This window comes from Balaenoptera ricei, chromosome 14 (assembly GCF_028023285.1).
Source record: "Balaenoptera ricei isolate mBalRic1 chromosome 14, mBalRic1.hap2, whole genome shotgun sequence".
Lineage (NCBI taxonomy): Eukaryota > Metazoa > Chordata > Mammalia > Artiodactyla > Balaenopteridae > Balaenoptera > Balaenoptera ricei.
Window position 1 is genome coordinate 42,894,007 of NC_082652.1, and position 20,236 is coordinate 42,914,242.

At 39.3% G+C, this 20,236-nt stretch overlaps 1 protein-coding gene and 1 non-coding gene across 4 annotated transcripts in view; both read left to right on the forward strand.

Moving 5' to 3' along the window:
* The first annotated feature begins 7,047 nt into the window (after nt 1–7,047).
* On the forward strand, nt 7,048–7,119 carry TRNAA-AGC (transfer RNA alanine (anticodon AGC)). The gene has a single exon. It is a non-coding gene; the product is annotated as a tRNA-Ala (tRNA).
* An 8,534-nt stretch (nt 7,120–15,653) lies between these two features.
* TAF4B (TATA-box binding protein associated factor 4b) overlaps nt 15,654–20,236 on the forward strand; it is a 115,708-nt gene continuing 111,125 nt past the window's right edge. For 2 of the 3 annotated variants that reach the window (XM_059893709.1, XM_059893711.1), the window contains exon 1: nt 15,654–16,472. In XM_059893709.1, the coding sequence (XP_059749692.1) occupies nt 16,130–16,472 (343 nt within the window). In that variant the 5' untranslated portion in view covers nt 15,654–16,129. Of the gene's footprint in view, nt 16,473–18,137; nt 18,156–20,236 lie in introns of those variants that run through there. The other variant, XM_059893710.1, reaches the window with a different exon arrangement.

Below are 20,236 nucleotides of genomic sequence, written 5' to 3' on the forward strand. Positions count from 1 at the left end.
AATGAAAGACATGACAATCTCACCATCATCTGAAGTGAAGTCATGACTAATTCTCCTAGGAAGCAGATCTGCAGTTTGCACAGTAAGTTTTAAAAGACACTTGGAAGCAAGTAAATTTCTACTTGATCTTTGGAAAAGTAAGTGATTGAAATAAATACTCTCCAAGTTTTCAAAAAAACCCACTTAATCTCATATTTCATATTTCCTTAGGGCTCTTCATTCCAAGTATTCCCATGCTTTGTCTTGTTTAATTGAATATATATATAAATATATCTATATGTGTATATATATATTTCATACATTGACATTCCTTTAGAAAGAAATTAAGCAGTTACTTTATCATAACTCCATATAAATTTTCATTGGTTATTGAGGGGTCATAAAAATGCCTCATCTAATTAAAAATTATAAGAAGGTTTTTCACTGTATTTTTAATAGAGAGTTATAAAGGTCTACTGTGCTTTACCTATCATAGAGAAAACAAGAATGTTTTCTGTAAGATCTTGATTTCAAGAAGCATATATCAGAAATAAACAACAGAAGAAATGCATGTAACAGTCTCATTTAAAGGAGACTCTTATTTTTAATATCTGATACATTCACGTGGTACACAACTTTTAAAAAAGTTGTATAAATACTCCACCTCATTTTGGTCCCCCAGTAACTAAGTTTCTCTTCTTGAAGGTAACGGATGTTATTAGTATGTTTCTACTGATATTTTCAGTATACTTCTATTGATATTCTATACATATACAAACATGAATATATCCTTTAATGCAAGTGGTAGCATACTGTACACTGTTTTGTATCTTGATTTTTTCACTTAACATATCTTTGAGGATCTTCCCACAAGAGGATCATTCTTTCCAACGTACAGATGTAAGGTTAAATTCTTAACCAGTCTTCTATTGATGATCATTACTGTTCACGGTGTTGCTACTGCAAATAATGTTGCGATGAATAAACTTTTGTCTGTCATTTCCCATATTTAGAAGTATATTTACAGGATAAATCACTAGAATTAGAATTTCAGGGTGAAAAGTATGTTATACAATTATACAAATTTATGTTTCTCCTAACAGTGAGTGAGGGTCCCTCTTCTATACCTTTCCCATTGTAGTTGCATTGGCTTTGTATGACATCAACTCAGCTAACCTTGGAACTATTCCCCAGTATTTTCTTTCCTATATGGCTGCAAGTTTGAGTTGGCCACAAGAGAAATTTGTACAGTATTTGAAAGGCAGAAGAGAAGTAGCTCCATGCAGGGCACCAGCACTGTAGCAGCTCGCAAAGGATGTTGGTTTGCTGGCTCACTTTATTGGTGTGGGAAGGCATCCAGGCCCATAGCTACTCTAGTTCCTCCAGATCCTACCGGATCCCCTCCTTCATATTCTTTGCTAACAGATTCTTTGCATGCAGCTTCATGGCAAAGGACACCAGCTTTTCCTGCAGGTCACCAGCATTGCCAAGGCTGCAGATGGTGAAAGATACACGAGGGCACTGTTTGTCTTCATGGGTTACAGTTTATTCTCACCCTCCCCACTTCACATCCAACTTCCCTTCCTGACTACTAGAATGAGCTGACACCAGAGGCAACAACCTTGCACAGACTTCTCCGTCAACTCCCACAATTGTGTGAGGTCTAATTCCTAGAGGAAGAAAATTGCTTACTTGATACCACAGTGGTTCTGCTTCCCTAATTGAACTCAAACTAATACAACAGTGCTTCAAACTTTTTTGCCAATAAATAGGTGAAATCTCAATATATAATTTCATAGCTATTTACTTTGTATTTTTAAAAATATACCCAAATAATTTTGATTTGCATTTCTCTTATGAATGATGTAGAACATCTTTATGTTTGTTTAAAAGCCTTTTGAATTTTCCTCCCATTGATTGTTCATATCCTTTGCCTAATTCTTCCAATAGGTTTTGGTTATTTCCCACATCAATTTGTAAGAGCATTTACTATATTTGGGAAATTACTTTTTGCTAACATGTTAAAGCAATGCTAGCTACTATAGTGGATGAGCCCACACAGTTTGCTTCTCTTTTTAAATTAAATTAAATTAAATTTATTTATGTATTTGGCTGTGCTGGGTCTTAGTTGCAGCAAGTGGGATCTTTGTTGCCATGTGGGGGGATCTTTAGTTGAGACATGTGGGATCTAGTTCCCTGACCAGGGATCAAACCCGAGCCCCCAGCATTAGAAGCGCAGAGCCTTAGCCACTGGACCACCAGGGAATTCCCCCGTTTGGTTCCCAATAACAAATCCCATTGTTGATTGCAATCCTCCAAGCGAAAATCTAGGAACTAAAAAAAAAAAAAAAAACCTAGGAGCCAAGACTCCTCCCATTTTGTGGCTCTGCCATCTTCAGCATGCCATTTTCAAACACTCCCAAGACTTCTGTGTCCATTTAAGCTACCAAATGGGAAAGAATCTAAAGTATCAATTGTGATTAAAAAAAAAAATACTCAGTATACTAGAAACAGGAGGGAACTTCCTCAACATGATAAGAACCCAAAGCTAACATCGTATTCAATGGTGAAAGACAGAAAGCTTTTTCTCTAAAATCAGGAACAAGACAAGGACACCTACTCTCACCACTTCTATTCACCAGTATATTGGACATTCTAGCCAGAAAAACTGAGCAAGAAAAAGAAATAAAAGGCATCCAATTTAGAAAGGAAGAAGTAAAATCATCTTTGTTCACTGATGTTTATTAGTTCTAACATTTTTTAAATGGAATCTTTGGAGTAGAAAACAAAGTTGCAGGATAAAAAAATCAACAAACAAAAATTAGATGCATTTTATACACTAACAATGAACAATCCAAAAAGAAAATTAAGAAATTCCATTTACAACAGCATCAAAAAGAATAAAATTCTTAGGAATAAACTTAACCAAGGAGGCAAAAGACTTGTGCACTGAAAACTGCAAAACATTGCTGGAAGAAATAAAAGAAGACATAAATAAATGGAGAGACACCCTGTTTTCATAGATTGGAAGACTTAATATTGTTAAGATGTCAATACTACCCAAAGCCGTCTACAGATGCAATGCAATCCCTATCCAAATCCCAGTGATGTTTTTTGCAGAAGTAGAAAAATCCATCCTAAACTGAAAATTAAAGAAAAAGTGCTGATTGTGGTTTCCTATGTCTTTGCTGACTAACATAAGCTAAACTAGTGTTTCTCATACTTTAATGTATATATGAATCTCTGCGGATCTTTTTAAAATGCAGGTTGTGATTCAGTCAGTCTGAGGTAGAGCCCATGAGTCTTTTCTGTCAAGCTCCCAGATGACAGATGCTTAGGATGCACTGGCATCACCTAAGTACTTGTTAGATCTCATTAGCTAAGTATTTAGGAGACATCTACGTGTAGCCCCTACCTAAGTGATCTCCCTTCCCCCACCTTCCCCATACCTCTTTGCTTCATCTCTTGCCATTCCTGCCATTTCTGCCATCCTTCATTCACCTCAAGCCACACTGGCCTCCCTGCTGTTCCTCATAAACACTAAGCAGGCTCCTGTCTCAGAGCTTTGAAACTAACTGTCCTCTGCCTGCAGCACTCTACCCATACTCTGTGTGGGCATGGCTTGCTCTTCTACTTCCTTCCATTTGCTGCACAAACGTCACCCTATCAGAGAGGTCTTCTCTGACCATCATTTATAAAATAGGACTCCCGCGCCCCAAACACCTAACACACCTGAAATATGTGTTTGTATGTGTTTACTGACTGGCCCCCCCCCATTAGAATTGTAAGTTCCATGTCTATTTTATTCGTTGGTGTATGGCCAGTGCCTAGAACAGTCTGAGCTTATAGTAGGTAGTTCATAAATACTTACTGAATGAATATTAGCGAGCCATTCATTTATATTACAACTTAAAAATCTAAAATCAGATACCAGTTGTTTCCATGTTTCTTACTTAAAATTACTGGCTAAGATGAGATTGTTCTTTGCTTATCTTATTCTAGCATAATATCATATTTGTTGATAATGGATAAAGTAATAGGAAAGAGGTTTTGAAAAGTTCTCCAAATGATGTGTTTGGTGAATTATAATTCTGTCTTTGAAATACATATAACATGTGAGTGGATCATATATATAAGGCTGGCCCACCTGCACTAGGAATTCAGGGACAATTCAAGGCCACCTTTTTTCAGACACGATATTTGCATTTTGCTCATTGTGTCATGTTTTCTCTATGCCCACTTCAGTTGAGATCTTTTGGTTAAAAGAAACAAAGGTTCACTCCAGTAAGGATTCAAAGAAACAAGGGCCCTCATGGGGAATTACAAAGCTGAGAACAATAACATCATTTTGCCTCCTAGGAATGGCCGCGTTAGAAATGTCAGCATCAGGAGCTTTTGGATCTTAACTCTAATGTTGAAGCAGTAACAGGATCAGTTCCTTTCAGCACATCTGTTCTTCTCTCTTTACTGTCTGACTTTCTCAGTCTCATTTTCTTTCTTTAACTCACGGCTTATGCTAACTCATGGTTTCTTTTCCCTTATAACCTTCTAGCTCATGCATGTGCATTATGGCCTCTCTACCCTCTCTTTCCATTACAATCATGTAGCTTCAGCTTCCACAGTTAACTTCCCTTCTCTTTCCAAGGTTCCCAACTGCAATGCTGCATGAGTAAATGTGTTTGGACCAGCTGATATTTTTGCATCAGGCTTGGGTAGGGTCATTGTGGCCAAAGGAGTGGCTGCCCTTGGGCCAGCTTCCTGTTGCTTGTCCAGTCTGTGGTGGCCAGCGGCTTGGGGTCAAGTGGTTCCACCCCATGATGCCCTTTTTGTCAGTAAAGCAGCTCTCTTGCAAGGGGCTGCGTATGTGACTGACCTGGGAGCACACACATGCTTCCTCTCACAGAAAAGACTTTTCTCCTCCATTTCATCGATTGAGCTGACTCTGGAAACTTCTTATGACTCACCACAGGTAGCCCTCTCCAAGAAGCCTTTCCTCGGGGTTGATTAGAGGCCCAACCTCTGTGTCTCCAAAGCTCTTTGTTGCGACCTGTCTCATACTGTTTATAATTGTTTCACACTTGTACCTCCTACTAGAATGTGGGCATCTCTGGCTGAGAAGACTTTTTTCCTCCTCCTTTTCATTGATTGAGCTGACTCTGGAAACTTCTTATGACTCACCACAGGTAGCCCTCTCCAAGAAGCCTTTCCTCGGGCTTGATTAGAGGCCCAACCTCTGTGTCTCCAAAGCTCTTTGTTGCGACCTGTCTCATACTGTCTATAATTGTTTCACACTTGTATCTCCTACTAGAATGTGGGCATCTCTGGCTGAGAAAACTATAGTTATTTTTCATTTAAAATATTTATGAAATATTATAAAATATTTATGGTATTATGTGTGCTAATTATCAATTTCTTGACTCTCAGCTACAAATCTGCCTTTCTTTGCCCTATTTTGTGATAGCAGAGTTGGACCCTGGTAACATTTCTCCTTTGCCAGCTAATGAAATGCTAAACTTCGCCAATAGAGGGCACTGAAGTCACACTGCAGAGCCACAGCAACAGGTAACTATTTGGCTTATGGATTCTGGTACTCCGCTGTTATGAAGTACAGGTAACTCCAGTTACACCCGCAGGCCATGCTTTCCCCACCTTCAGTGGCTTTATAGACCAGCAATGGCCCATTTCATCTGGCAAGTTCCTTCATCACTGCCAGGCTGTGTGCTCCATGCCCCCTTGGAGGAGGTCTGAATCTCAGCCATGGGGACTGTTCCTCTCCTAATCCCTGGTTCTTTTAATGCCCACTCTCCCTCTAGCTGGAGGGTATAGATGCTTTTTTGCATCTGCTACTCTAAGGATGCCTTAGAGTCAGTCCTCTTCTACTCCTTTCAGTATCTAACCACCTTCTAGTAGCTAACAATTTTTTATATTAAATTTTCCCTCTTCAAAAAATTGATGTGATATCTGTCCCCTGAATGGACCCTGGCTAATATAACATGTAGTGAGGCTTTTATTGGTATTTTAAAATGGACCCATAAATAAATAATTTATACTTTTTTCAGGTTTAATTTCTAACATGGTAAATATTGATAGATACAATCCACACAGACAAAAGATTTTCAGGGTCCTCAGTAAGTTTTAATATTATTAAAGTTTCATGAGATGAAAAAGTTTGAAAACAGTTGCTTTACTGCAAGTCTTCTCAGAGTTTTGATATCAAATGCACATCACAAATCTGAATTTAAACCCAGATCTAACGTACATAAAGCTTTAGGAGATGGTGAGGTCGACAACTTTTAAGTCCTGAAAACTTGAAACTTTTTTCTCATTCAGAAGTTTCTTAAAAAATAAAAAAAGAAAAGAATCACACCTTATCAGTTAACAATGTAATTAAAATGAAATACATTAGCTGGGATTACTTGACAGTATAGGAAAGATATAACGAAGAATTTGTTGAAACTTAGAAGACAGAGTCTGTGGGAAGAATACCTGGAAACAGAGAGGTGATGGTGGGCGAAAGGTTTTAGCTGTTTTGCCTGGGACCTTGACTTCCTTCCTTCCTACCACAAAACCTCACGATACTGTGTCAGAAACTGCAGGTTAAACAGTAAAATAACAGACCTTTCTGAAAGAAACTTAGAGTCTCAAGAGAAACAGGGAAGTAAGGAATATACTAGGAGAATCTACTAGGAGGATCAACCAAGAGGAAAACAAACATAATGGGGGGTTTTGCTGCGGAGAGGGTCAAAGAAGACTTCCTTGGGAAAGTTCTTCCCCCACCTCTTTGCCTGGCAAGAGGAGCATGGCACCACAAGAAGATGTGGGAAAAGGGAGGTGGTAGCCAGAAGTGATGCCAACCAGAGGTCACATCACGATGGGACTTCTATTCTACATTTGAGTTTTACTCCGGAGACACTGGGGGAGAGGAGGGGCATATGGTGATGGGGTGGGGGGCATGGAAAGTTATTAATGATGCAAGAAACCAAAAATTTTTCTTTTGGAGAGGCAAACATCAAACAATTAAACCACTTGAGGAAATATTACATCAAGAACAAGACTAGGAACTCAAGGGGAGGTGTAGCTCAGTGGTAGAATGCGTGCTTAGCATGCACAAGGCCCTGGTTTCAACTCCCAGCACCTCCATGTTTGATGGCAGCAAAACAAAAAAACAAAACATGGCCCTGAGCTGACGTGGTGTCAAAGCCTTCATCTTGGGACTTTCCTGGCAGTCCAGTGGATAGGACTCCATGCTTCCACTGCAAGGGGCACAGGTTCGATCCCTGATTGGGAAACTAGGATCCTACAGATCTGGCATGCTGCATGGCCAAAAAAAAGAACAAGACTAGGAGGCATATCCTTGTTATTATTCAACATTTTCCTGGACATTATATCTAATCAATGTGATAACACTACAGAAACACATGATCTACAAATTCATTCATTCAGTCAAAAATATTTATGAAACACCTACTATGGGCCAGGCATTGGCCCATATATATGGGTATAGCAGTGAACAACAACAAAAGATCCCTGTCTTCATCAAGCATCATTCTAGAAGAGACAAATTGAAATGTGACTCTCAGCATTTCACCTAGTTCAACACTTTTATCTTCGCTTCCTGACTTCACCTGTTTTGATTTTTTTTGCCTTGGCTTCCTGACTTTACCCTTTTTGGTTTTCCCCCCTATCTCTCCAGCCTCTCCTCCTTCTCTAGTTCCTTTTATTGGCTTCTTTTTCTATGCTACCATGAAATGCTGAGGTTTGATATGGGTTCTTCTCTCTTTACTGCACCTGCTCTCCTTCCATGATAACATTTACTCCCATTACTTCAAGTATAATCTATACTGTCAAGAAATGCAGGTAGAAAGGTAATATAAAGCCTAGTTTTTGTTTCACTTTCAAGTTCCATTTGATCTTTCTTGAACTCTTGATCTTTTCCATCAGAGCTGCTCCATCTCCAATCTTCCCCATGACTGTGAATGCAATCACCATCCACCCAATTTCTCAAGCTAGAAATGTGAGTCATTCTTAACACCTTCTACTCCCTAAGCTACTTTACTCAATTAACCACTAACACCCACAGATTTTTACCTCCAAGATATACTTCAAATCTGTCCACTGCTACCAACTTATTTCAAGCCGCCATCATCTCTCACCTGCAAGAGCCATCCAACTAGTTTCTTTGTTGCTTCTTTTGCCTTCCCCAAGTCCATTCTCCATATAATAACTAGAATGGTCTTTTAAGAATGTACATTATGCAGAAAATGATGGGGGTACATCAAAAGGATACAGGAAACAACTTAAAAAGGAGTTCTTACTGTCCAAATCTCGGACAATTTGAGAATCAAAATAAGTCATGGCAATTACTGATCATAGCCCATTGACTAAAAAAGAATGCATGAATCCATGCTGATACATACATAAGAGAAATGGGAAAACTATTTCTTTCAGTAGAATGTCAAACAATAATGTAGAAGAAATGAGTTTTAAAAAATCACTATTTTGCGGCCATCGTAGTAATAATTGATTCAGCCAAGTCATTAATGGATGCTAAAATTAATAAGGCAAAGCTTGATGAAGAACAAGATATTTATATAGTCTTAAAATATGTCCCACCACACTGCTTATTAAATACAAAGAGGAAAAATAGTTAACTCTATGGTGAGAAACTTGGCGTATACCAACATAAACAAGTGATCAAATTTAAGGTAAACAGTAATAACGCAAACTTACATAATGTATCTCTTAATGTGACACAGAGGACATAACATCACTCATGCAGTATTCCTGTCAAAATGCATAACCTGAATCTGATCATGAGGAAACAACAACCAAACCCAACTGAGGACATTCTACAAAATAAAGGGCCTGTTTTTTTCAAAAATGGCAATATCATGAAAAAGAAAGGCAGAGAACTGTTCTACACTGAAGGAGACTGAAGAGATATAAAACTATGCAATGAATGATTCTGGATTGGATCCTGGATTAGAAAAAAATTTGCTATAAAAAACATTATTGGGACAAAATTGAAAAAGATCTGTTGATTAAAGATCTGCTGACTAAATAGTTGTATCAGTGTTAAATTTCCTACTTTTGTTAATTGTACTGTGGTTATGTAAGTTCTTGTTTTTAGGAAATATAAACTGAAGTTTGGAGGGTAATGGGGTAAGTCTGCAACTTACTTTCAAGTAGTTTAGGGGAAAAGTGTATATAGAATTGATTCTCATTATCTGTGGTGATTGTGTTCTATGAAGTCACAGGACACTGAATTAGCAAATACTAAAAAATCGTGACTAGGGGAAATACAGAGTTAGGTTCCTGTAAGCCTCTGGTCATAACATGGTTTTTTTTTCCCACCCTTCAATCTATCAACATGTCTTATGTGTTTCTGTTTAAAGATACCTTATTTAATATATATTGTTGATTCATTAACATTGAACTCACAACCAATAGCACTATAACTCATGCCTGAAAGAAGCGTATCTAACACATATATTCTCTGTAAGGCATGTAACCTAGGAACACTAGACAGCACTTCAGCACTGTGCCTGAGCACCATTTTAAACAGTGACATCATCAACAAAAAGTATAAAAATATGAAAAACATGGCACTAAACAGGCTGCAAAAAGGATACTTGTTTACAGTATGAGAGCTAAAACAAGAAGGCAGAGCCTTGTTTGAGCTCACCTGGGAATGTGCACATTTGGCAACTAAAATTTTCCCTGCTCTGCAAATGTCTGCAAAAGACCTTGCAAGTACCACAGGGCAGGAGGGGAGGAACAAATAAATTTTGGCAGGTAGGGGGTTTGAATTTGAATTTGCAAATACAGAACATGTGAGCATCGAGTGAGTATGTTTACTATATATGCATACACACACACTTACACACAAAGAGAGAGAGCAAGTGATGAACAAATCAAAATGTTAAAATTGGTGAATCTGGATGGAGAGGATATGGGAATTTTAAGTACTATTTCTTGCAGCTCTTCTCTAAATTTGAAATTATTTCCAAATAAAAAGTTTTCAAACGTAAATTAATTCATTTTTACTCCTCTGCTTAAAATATTTCAATTGCTTTCATTTGCACATCACATGGCCTTTAAGCCCTGAAGGTGGTCAAGTCCCTTTTGGCCTCTCCAAAGGTCATTTAGGCCACCCTTCCCCTAGTTGTCTCACAGGCATTCTTTTAATTCCCGGACCACTCCCCTATCTCCATAGCGAAATTAGATCCTATCCATTACCCTGTTTTGAAGCACCTTGTTCTTTTCTTTCATAACATTTATCATAATTTGTAATTATACATGCAAACAATTATGTGTTTGTATTTCATAAACGTGTAAAATGATCATTATGAAGACATTTTAGAAGTATGGAACTATGCAAGTGACTTGCTTTAAATGTTTAGGCATGGAAAATTATTTCAGCAAAGGTAAGTTCTATAAGTTATATGCAAAATCATACTTCACAAGCAAACAATGGACAAGGATTAGAAAGTAATATGCAAAAATTAGAATTCAGCCAGAATGACAGAATTACAAACGGTTAAATATAGAAATTGTTTTCTTTTTAGGTTCCTTTCATTAAGAAAGAAAAATAATCCTAAATCAAAGAATGATGATAATAACTACCATGTTAGTGCTTAAAGGAACATTTTGGAAAAAAAAAAAAGTCTCTCTAATCGCAGACTGCAGAATAGAATGGAGGGGCAAGGCTAGAAGCATGGACACAGCACAGTTAGTATAATTTAAGCGCGCGCACTTGGGTTTGAACTAGAAGAGTGATGGTGGGAATGAGAGAAGTCGATGGATTACAGAGATATTACAGATATGATGCTGGGATTGACAGGATGGATCTAAGACTGATTGAAACAGGGGTGAAAAGGAGGGAAAACTCAAGGTCAGTTCCTAATTTTACATCTTAGGCAACTGGAAAGGGGTTCATTGGTTCACTGAAATAGGTTCATCGAAGAAAAAGCAGGTTTGAAGATGATGGCAGAATAAGTTTAGTTTGAACCTGTGGGACATCCAGGTGAAGACAGTAGGCAGCTGTCTACATAAGTCTGGAAACCAGGAGAGAAACTGGGCCAAAGATAGATAGATCTGGAAGTCATAAACATATAGATAGAAATTAAGCCATGGAAGTGAATGTTATCACCCAAGGAAAGTATAGACTGAGAACAGAATGCTGAAATATTACCCTCCTATTAGACACCAGGAATACACAGACAAGACAGAATTCCTGCCCCTGGTAGCCAGTCTAGAGGTTGGGACTGGAATAGGAGTCGGAGAAGTACTCTTTGTCTCTCTACTATGTATTAGATTCTCTCTTCTGGTTCTGAGATGAACATGACACAGTCTCAGCTATCAGGAAGTTCACAATTTAGTGAGAGAGGATAGACAAGAAAAACAACTCAGATAGTACAATGTGCTATGGGAGACGAAAGAGGCACTGAATTCATCCAGTGTAGGCTGTAGCCTGTTGAAGGCCAAACAGGAATTGGCCAGGTAGAACATGTTTCAGATGGGGAAGGTCTTTGAAGGGATGTGAACCAATGTATGAAAAGGCATAAAGTTGAGAGAAAGTTTGGGGTATTTGGGAAATTCCCGTAGTTACCTATGGGCCAGTGGAAGGTTCCCAGCTTGGTGAAGTTCAGTGAAGTTTCTTGGATGCTATGTGAAGGAGACTAGGGAGTACTTAGCTGTGTTTACAGATTTCAATTGTTACTAAGAATACATATTTTAAGAAAAAGCTTGTGTTAATTTTTGACTATGTAAATACTATTCATTCATTGTTAAAAGAATTAGAAAATACACAGAATTTTTTTTAAAAAGGATCACTTAGTTAACTAATGAGAACCTACTGCATAGCACAGGGAACTCTACTCAATGCTCCATGGTGACCTAAATGGGAAGGAAATCCAAAAACGAGGGGATATATGTATACGTATAGCTGATTCAATTTGCTGTACAGCAGAAACTAACACAATATTGTAAAGCAACTATACTTCAATAAAAATTAAAAAAAAAAAAAAAAAAAGGATCACTTAGAGTATCTCCAAACAGAGATGTCCTCTGTTAAGGGTTTGGTGTATAATCTAGATTTTCTTCTGAGTATATATCTAATCTGCTTATTGGTTAAAAATTTGTTTTAATTTACAAAAAAATGGAGTCATACTTTGCATACTATTTTATAACTTCCTTTTTTAAATTTAACAATATACCATGATCATTTTTCCATAAATGTACCTCTAAATGTGTAAATCTTTTTTTTTTTTAATAAATTTTATTTATTTATTTATTTTTGGTTGAGCTGGATCTTTGTTGCTGCGCGCAGGCCTTCTCTACTTGTGGCGAGCGGGGGCAACGCTTCGTTGCGGTGCGTGGGCTTCTCATTGCAGGGGCCTCTCTTGTTGCAGACCACGGGCTCTAGGCATCTGTAGTTGTAGCACACGGGCTCAATAGTTGTGGCTCACGGGCTCTAGCGCGCAGGCTCAGTAGTTGTGGCACATGGGCCTAGTTGCTCTGCAGCATGTGGGATCTTCCCGGACCAGGGCTTGAACCAGTGTCCCCTGTGTTGGCAGGCGGTTTCTTAACCACTGAGCCACTAGGGAAGTCCCTAAATGTGTAAACCTTAACGCTAATTAATATTCCATAGTGTGAATGGATCTCTTATGTTAGGATCATTCAGCTGTATTCACTTTTTCTAACAGCAAGATTTCAAACACTAAAAATTTTAAAAAGTGTCTCAAACTTCACTGAATCTTTAATGAAGCCACCAAAAATGGAAATCATTCATAAAGTCAAAACTCTTTAAGAGTCTGGACCACAGGAATTCCCTGGTGGTCTAGTGGTTAGGACTCTGTGCCAGGAGCCCAGGTTCGATCCCTGACTGGGGAACTAAGATCCTGCAAGCCACATGGCGCGGCAAAAAAAAGTTTGAGTCACATTCCTTTAAGAGGAAAGGAATGACAGAGTGGTGTTCTGTTGCAGAAAGTATTTAAATGCTCTGATGCAAAACACAGATACTGGACTAGGTTCAAGGTATAGAACTTGAAGGCACACAGTTGTTCCTGGCTCGCTTTGAAGCTGAGGCCATAGCCATCTTAGTCAAACAGTTATGTTTTCTCCGGCAGATTTTTCAGCTGGTCTCATTTCACTGATAAAGAAGGCTTCCTACTTAAATTCTAGAGTAGTAAACTTTTATTCATTTTGTGAAGAGACTGTATGTACTTGGAAAATCAAATGGACAATAAGAGTAACTTACATTGTCCACTCGATAACTGTACCCTAGTTAAATTATGTTTATGTGTGTTTGTATGTAAAATAGTAAAATATTCAGAACATAAATTTTTTATTTGTTCAGTTTTGTTTTATTACCTGAGTTGATAAGCAGAATAGTTGGACAATTAATGACTTAGTCCCTCATTTAGAAGGAGCTGTAATCTGAATGTTTGTGTCTCCCCAAAATTCGTATTTTGAAATCCTAATTCCCAAAGGTGATGGTATTAGTAGGTGGGGTTTTTGGGAGGTGTTAAATCATGACAGTGGAACCCTCATGAATGGGATTAGTACTCTGGACTAAGACAGAAGGTAAATGAATAAGTATTTTTCAACATCTTTAATTTTACAAATATTTTAACAGATAAATCTAATAAAATCAAGATATAATCTTCCCCCTACATTTTTTCTTTTCTTACATAGAGACAGAACGCATTTTGCCTTCCTATGTATCCTATTTTATTATTATAAGTTTCTATAGGAAGGAAATGTAATAAACATAATTATTGCTAAACTCCAAATATCAGGACAAGTGCTGGGTAAGGAGGAGTATATTTTTTTCAACTAGAAAATTAAAGTTCCCATTAGCAAGGCAAATTATAAAGCAAACATAAGAGAAAGATGTTCAAGGTCACCTTAAAGAGAAAGTATACTTCCTCAAGTCAAGCCTCTTAGTAACTTGATAGAGGTTATTTACATACCTAAATAAAGTATGTGAGTTGGAGGTGTGGTTTAATGGAAGTTTAGAAAAGGGTAGTTCTCAGAGCAAACTTCTGAGCCTTCCTTCCTCTAGCATTCACTGAACTATACTACACGGAGAGAGAAAAACCAAGGCTCAACAATTTGCCCATCTAGTAAAGAGCAGGTCTAAGATTCAAACCCACTAGATGGTTTTGCTTCGCTGAAAATGTTGCGTGGCTCCATTTAATTCATTCACTTAGCAAATATTTATTAAATACCTTTTCTGTGCAAGGCATTTTGCCAGTGGCAATGGAGGATATAAGATGAATCAGACATTTGTGGAGTAGTAGAAAGAGATGTACTTTGGCTTCACACAGACTGGTTAGATTCCCAGCTTCATGGATAAATTACTTTTACAGTTTTTAAGTCAGTAAAATGAGGTGGTAAAGAAAGAAAGAGAGGGAGGGAGAGAAAGAAAGAGAGAGAAAGAAAGAAAGAAAGAAAAAAAAGAAAGAAAGAAAGGAAGAAGGAGAAAGAAAGGTAGCTCCTAAGACCAGCACGCAAAAGGTGCTCAATAAATTTAGTTTTCCTCTCTTCAACTTCACTTGGAGGGGTTTTCTGTCAGGTAAGTGATCAAGTAAGTCTTCATAAAATGGGGAATGTTGCGATTGATTTGGGTCATGAGATGGGTTCTTGATTTGGACTGGCTGAGATGTGGGAGATGGCAAACGCAGTGACGTGTGAGGACTGTGAGGAGATCCTGTCCGCTGGAACAGACAGGCAGGGAGAGACCTAGAAGCTGTAAACGTCACGTTGCCTGCCTACCTGCATAATCTATCTCATTCAGTATAGTGTCGGTTCCTACAAATATATAATATTAGGACAACAGCCTGAAATCAAGGCATCCTCTCTGATTAGATCTCTAAGGGGCATGTTTTCCCATATTTGACTTGTATTATTGATTCATTTGCCACACTCTTTTCACTTATTCAAAGAATATCTAGCATTGCACTTAAAATCTAAGCGCTAGAATCTGAGGATGTAGGAATCAAAAGACACTGTCCCAGTTTTCAAGCAGACAGACACGTAAACAACTTAAATAAGCTCAAAGGTGACAGAGACATCTACAGCAACGCCGAGGAAGGGAGAGATTTTCCCCTGGGGCAGCTCAACCCTAAATTAATTATTCGAAAATAGGCACATTTTACGGACTGTAAAATTATACGCCATGCTTAAACATTTAAAAGAAAGAAATGGAAGTTTTTTTTTCACAGTGTCAAATGCAATGCTCATTCTAACGACGCTATACAGCCAAGCCCGCAGAAAAACAGTGAGGAAGCGTGATTGAGTTCTTACTTTGTTACCGTTCTCTGAAATCGGTCCTCCACACTGTTTCCTTAAAAAGTAGAAGCCTGTGGAAAGTATAGTCCGGGCTCTTCAAGAAACACGCAACTGGGGATACCAAGGAGAGAGCAGAACGCGGATGCCGCAGTTTTCCAAGTACTGTCTGGCCTCCCCACGTGGTAGATTTTTGGCAACTCACCCCTCCTTCTTCAGGATTCAGAGGCGGATTCTAAGGCCCTCTGAAGCCGTCCCTACTGACGTCACGAGCGCGATTCCAGTCTGTGGCCAATCACGCGGCCGGAGTCTGGGGGAAGCCCGGTGCAGCGGCGGCGGCTGGTGCGCGTGCGCGAGGTCTCCGCGTGGCTATATAAACATGGCTGGCGTGGCCGCGCTGAGGGGCTGTGCGGAGCGCGTGTAGGGGGCTTTGGGCCGCTCTGGGTTTGTAGTTTTGAAATTTCTGGCGGGGGAATCCGCCGCGCAGAGTTTTGGTGGAAGGTGGGAGCCGAAGTGACGCCCTTCCGGGAGCCGCGCAGCCGGGCTCCGCTGTATCTGGTCCCGAGGCTGAGGGGCCGGGTTGATCCGGCGCACGTGTGAGCGCCGCTGAGGAAGCGGCGAGCGGCCGAGCAGGTGTGGCTGCCGGCGGGGCCGCGCGGACTGGAGGAAGGTCCGGGACGCCGGGGTCCCGCTGTCCAGCCGGCGCCGGTCACTGACTCGTGTGGCGGCCCCGGCGCCTCTCCCTAGCGATGCTGTGGAGCCGGAACTGCACTGGAGTCGGCTGCCGCTTGTCAAGCGTCCCCTCGCCTGTGCTCCCGGAACGGCGGCGCCTCAGCTGCCGCTGATCCACCTGGGGATGCCCGCGGGCCTCACAGAACCGGCCGGCGCCGCTCCCCCCGCCGGTGTGGGCGCCTCCGGGACCGTGACCATGGCCCCCGCCGCGGCTCTGCCCGTCCGGGTGGAGAGCACTCCGGTGGCCTTGGGCGCCGTGACTAAGGCTCCTGTCAGTGTCTGCGTGGAGTCCACGGCGTCCCAGCCGCTGCGGTCCCCCGTGGGGACCCTGGTGACAAAAGTGGCTCCTGTCAGTGCTCTTCCTAAACTCAGCAGCGGCCCTCGTCTGCCAGCTCCTCAGATTGTCGCTGTGAAAGCCCCCAACACCACAACAATCCAGTTGCCTGCTAATTTGCAGCTTCCTCCAGGTATGTCGCTCACCTTTTCCGGCTTATCTCTCGGGCCAGCCAGCGGTGACACGGGAAACGTCGCAGCCCGGGATTGCGCCTTCTCGCTGGGAGTTCTAAACAACTCAGCCAGGAGAACCTTTCATAATCTTGACTTTGCGGGGCAGTGATTTGGCGTTGCAATCAAGATAGCCTCTTTGAGTCCTTACTGCATAGTTTTTCTTTTTCTATTTAAAGAGAGCATCTTTTCCCTTAAGTGACACAGGAAAAGCTGGAGCAGCATATTCAGGAGGGCCTTTGAGGCACTGGCTCTTAGGTGCGGGAAGATAAAGAGTATCGCTAAAGTTTGTTTTCATATGGAGAAAGGATCAATTTTTATATCCACACGCTTAGATTACTATGTTAAAAAAAAAAAAGTGTTTTTAAAAGCCTCTTGTGTGTTAAGACCGAAAGTGAATTTTAAATTTAAACAAGCCTAAGTAAGTTTACTGCTTAGAAATGAATAATATTGCTTCCCGCACAATTTTCAGATGTGTGATGATTGTAAGTAACTTTGAGTTAGAAGGATCCGTCTCACAGGGAGCAGATGCCGGAGTTGACAGGTCAGAGCCATGAGGTGGTTATTTGTGAAGCATTGTGTGAGTGCTACCGTTAATGAGCCTGTGACTACTTTATATACTAGAGTTTACTCTGTGGGGCTGTTTTTTATGACTGAGACAAAGGTTTTGCTTTGTGATCATTTGCATATTGTAAATATGCAGAATGGTGTTTGAGTGTTCTACCTTGTTTTCTTTCCTCAAATGAAAGTCACTTGGAATTTCAGTGGGGAAAAAAAGCACATGTTATCTTCTTTGGGAAAAAACTCTATTCATAATTTGATTGTTTTCTATGTATTTTGCTGAGCAGCAATGGGAACTCTGACCCCCAAAGGTGGTAAAGAAGTGGAAGCATTTGGTTCACGTGATGTCAGTTTCCCCTAGCAAAATGAGAGCGCCTCTTTTGTAGCTAATGTTGTGTTGTAGCTGTGTTTTAGTTTTGTATGGTACAGGACGTACATACACTTAAGGCTGTGTGCACCACTGGATACATTTTATGCTGGTTCTAAATTGTCATCCTACATGCACTCTTATAAAGTAGCTATGAATGTGTTTGAATGAAATTACTCCTAATTTGTTAAAAACAAAATTCCTATCTAGTCAGTGAAGTTTGTCTAGAAACAATCAAAAAAGTATTAAGAGAGAAGAACTTTCAGGAGTGGAAACTTGCTGGTAAGTGGGAACGGATCACTTATTGAGGGTGTACTGTGCTAAGCACTTTTTAAAAAAATTGACCTACAGTTGACGTACAACATTATATTGCTGGGCACTTTTTATCCATTATTATTTTTATACATTATTTATATTCTTTTGTTTGCTGGTCATAATAGATAGATAGCAAATAAGGAAAAAGGTCTCTGAGGGTAAAGAATTTGCCCAATGCCAGACAAGTCATAGATGTCAGAGGGAATTTGAATTCAGGTCTGTTTAACTCTACTCTTTCCGAAACACTGTGCTTACCACTTGGTGTGTGTACAATATGCCTCCTTGCGTAGCAATGTTAAAAGGCGATTTATAGAATTTTAGAGCCTGATCTTTTTATTACACAGAGAAACCAAAACTGAAACTTGCTAGAGCAAAACAGCAGCAAACCAGGACCACAGCCTAAGTATGCACTGCACTAAAACTTGTTATGCTGTCGACCATGGATAAACTCCCACAAAAGAGAGGAGATAAGTTGCCTTTAGGAGTTGTTATTTAGAGAGGAGGTGAGAAGGTACCTTGAAGAGCAGCTTTTGGAATTTCTGCTGAGGGGTGGCAGAAGAACATACTCATATTTGTGCTCTCACAGATGCACAATAAGATAACCGATACTTGAGGAATGACATAGAAACACTGATTAAAATAACGTTTTAAAAAGGTCTTGTTCTACTTTTATATACTGAGGATTAGCAGAGGATTACTCAAGGATGCTTAAATTACATAGGAGTCAGCTCTCATTTTCCCAAGGTAATGAATACTTTAAGTATTTGATTTCTCTTTACTTCAGAATTTCCTCTGTGAACAGAACTAGTTTTTAAAAAATATGCATATGCACCACAGGTTTTTCTAGGGAGCAGGAGCTGGAAACAAAAAGGGGGGCATTGTGAGGAAATGAAAGAAACTGTAGCAAAGCCCTGAAGATTATTCTGTTGAATATTTTTGGTAATCTCTTCAGTCTTCTTTTTTATGAATTTGTGGGATTTAGACCAGACTGTGGCTCTTTCCGGTTTTGGTATTCTGTGTCTCTTCTATCATGTATTTCAGAGTGATGAGTAAGGACTTGATTGCTTCTTTTATGTCATAGACTGTGCTTCATAAATTCTGCTTCTCAGTCTTACTGTACAGAAGTTTGTGAAAGTTGCTTGTGAAATGGTTCGGGTCCTTTTTCATCAACTCCTTCATGCTGAGACGTGGTATAGGTTTTGCATTTCTCAAATTCCTGAATTAGTTCCTGGATAATCTTCGTGGTTCTTGTTTCCACCCTAGCTTTATCAAAGGAATATTACATGATCATCTGCTCCACAGTTGTAACAGTGCTCCTGGACGTCATGAAATGAGAGACAGTTGTCTTCAGTGCTCACCATATGCGCCATCCACTGTTTGGATTTCAAAGGCTGTGAAGTCACTTTAACTCATATTTGAGTTAGAAAGACTCAAAGGTTGTGGACCTTAAGGCATTAATAACAACTACCACCAATAACTTTAAAATTCATAAATTTGCTCATATTGTCTCATTTGATCCCTTTAACAGTCCTGCAAAGTAAGTATAAGTCTCTCAGTCCACAAACATGGGATGTCTTTCCATTTATTTAGATGTTTAATTTCTTTCAGCAAGTTTGTAGTTTCCAGAGTATTGCTTTTGCACTTATTTTGTTAAATTTATTCCTAAAGTATGTTATTTTTGATGCTATTGTAAATGGAATTTTTTTTCCTTAATTCCATTTATAGTTAGTCATTGGAAATGTATAGAAATACAGTTTTTTTTTTAATTGATCTTGTATCCTTCTTCCTAGCTGAACTCGTTTATTAATTTTAATGGCTTTTTTTCGTGGATTTGTTTGGATTTTTATATAGAAGATCATAATATATGTGAATAGATAGTTTTACTTTCTATTCTGGATGCCTTTTATTTTATTTTCTTGCTTAATTGCCCTGGTTAGAACTCTCAGTATAATGTTAAATAAAAGTGGTAGTGATTGTAGGCATCTTTGTCTCATTCTTCATCTCAAATGTTCCTGATCTTAGGGGAAAAGCATTTAGTCTTTCACCACTAAGTATGGTGTTCGCTGTGGGTCTTAAACCAACCTTGCATACTGAGATAAATATCACTTGGTTATGGGGTATAACACTTTTTAAATGTTGCTGGATTCAGTTCGTAGTACTTTGTTGAGAATTTTTGCATTGGTATACATAAGACATTTTGGTCTCTAGTTTTCTTGTGATGTCTCTGTTTGGTTTTAATATCAGGGTAATACCGACCTTACAGAATGAATTGACACATGTTTCCTCTTCTGTTGTTTAGAAGAATCTGTGAAGGATTTATTTTTCCTTAGATGTTTGGTAGAATTCATCAGTGAAGCCATCTGGAACTGAGCTTATCTTGTGGATGCTATTTTTGATTATTAATTCAATCTGTGTTTGTTAGAGATCTATTCAGGTTGCCCATTTTCTTTTTTTTTAAATTTTTATTTATTTATTTATTTATTT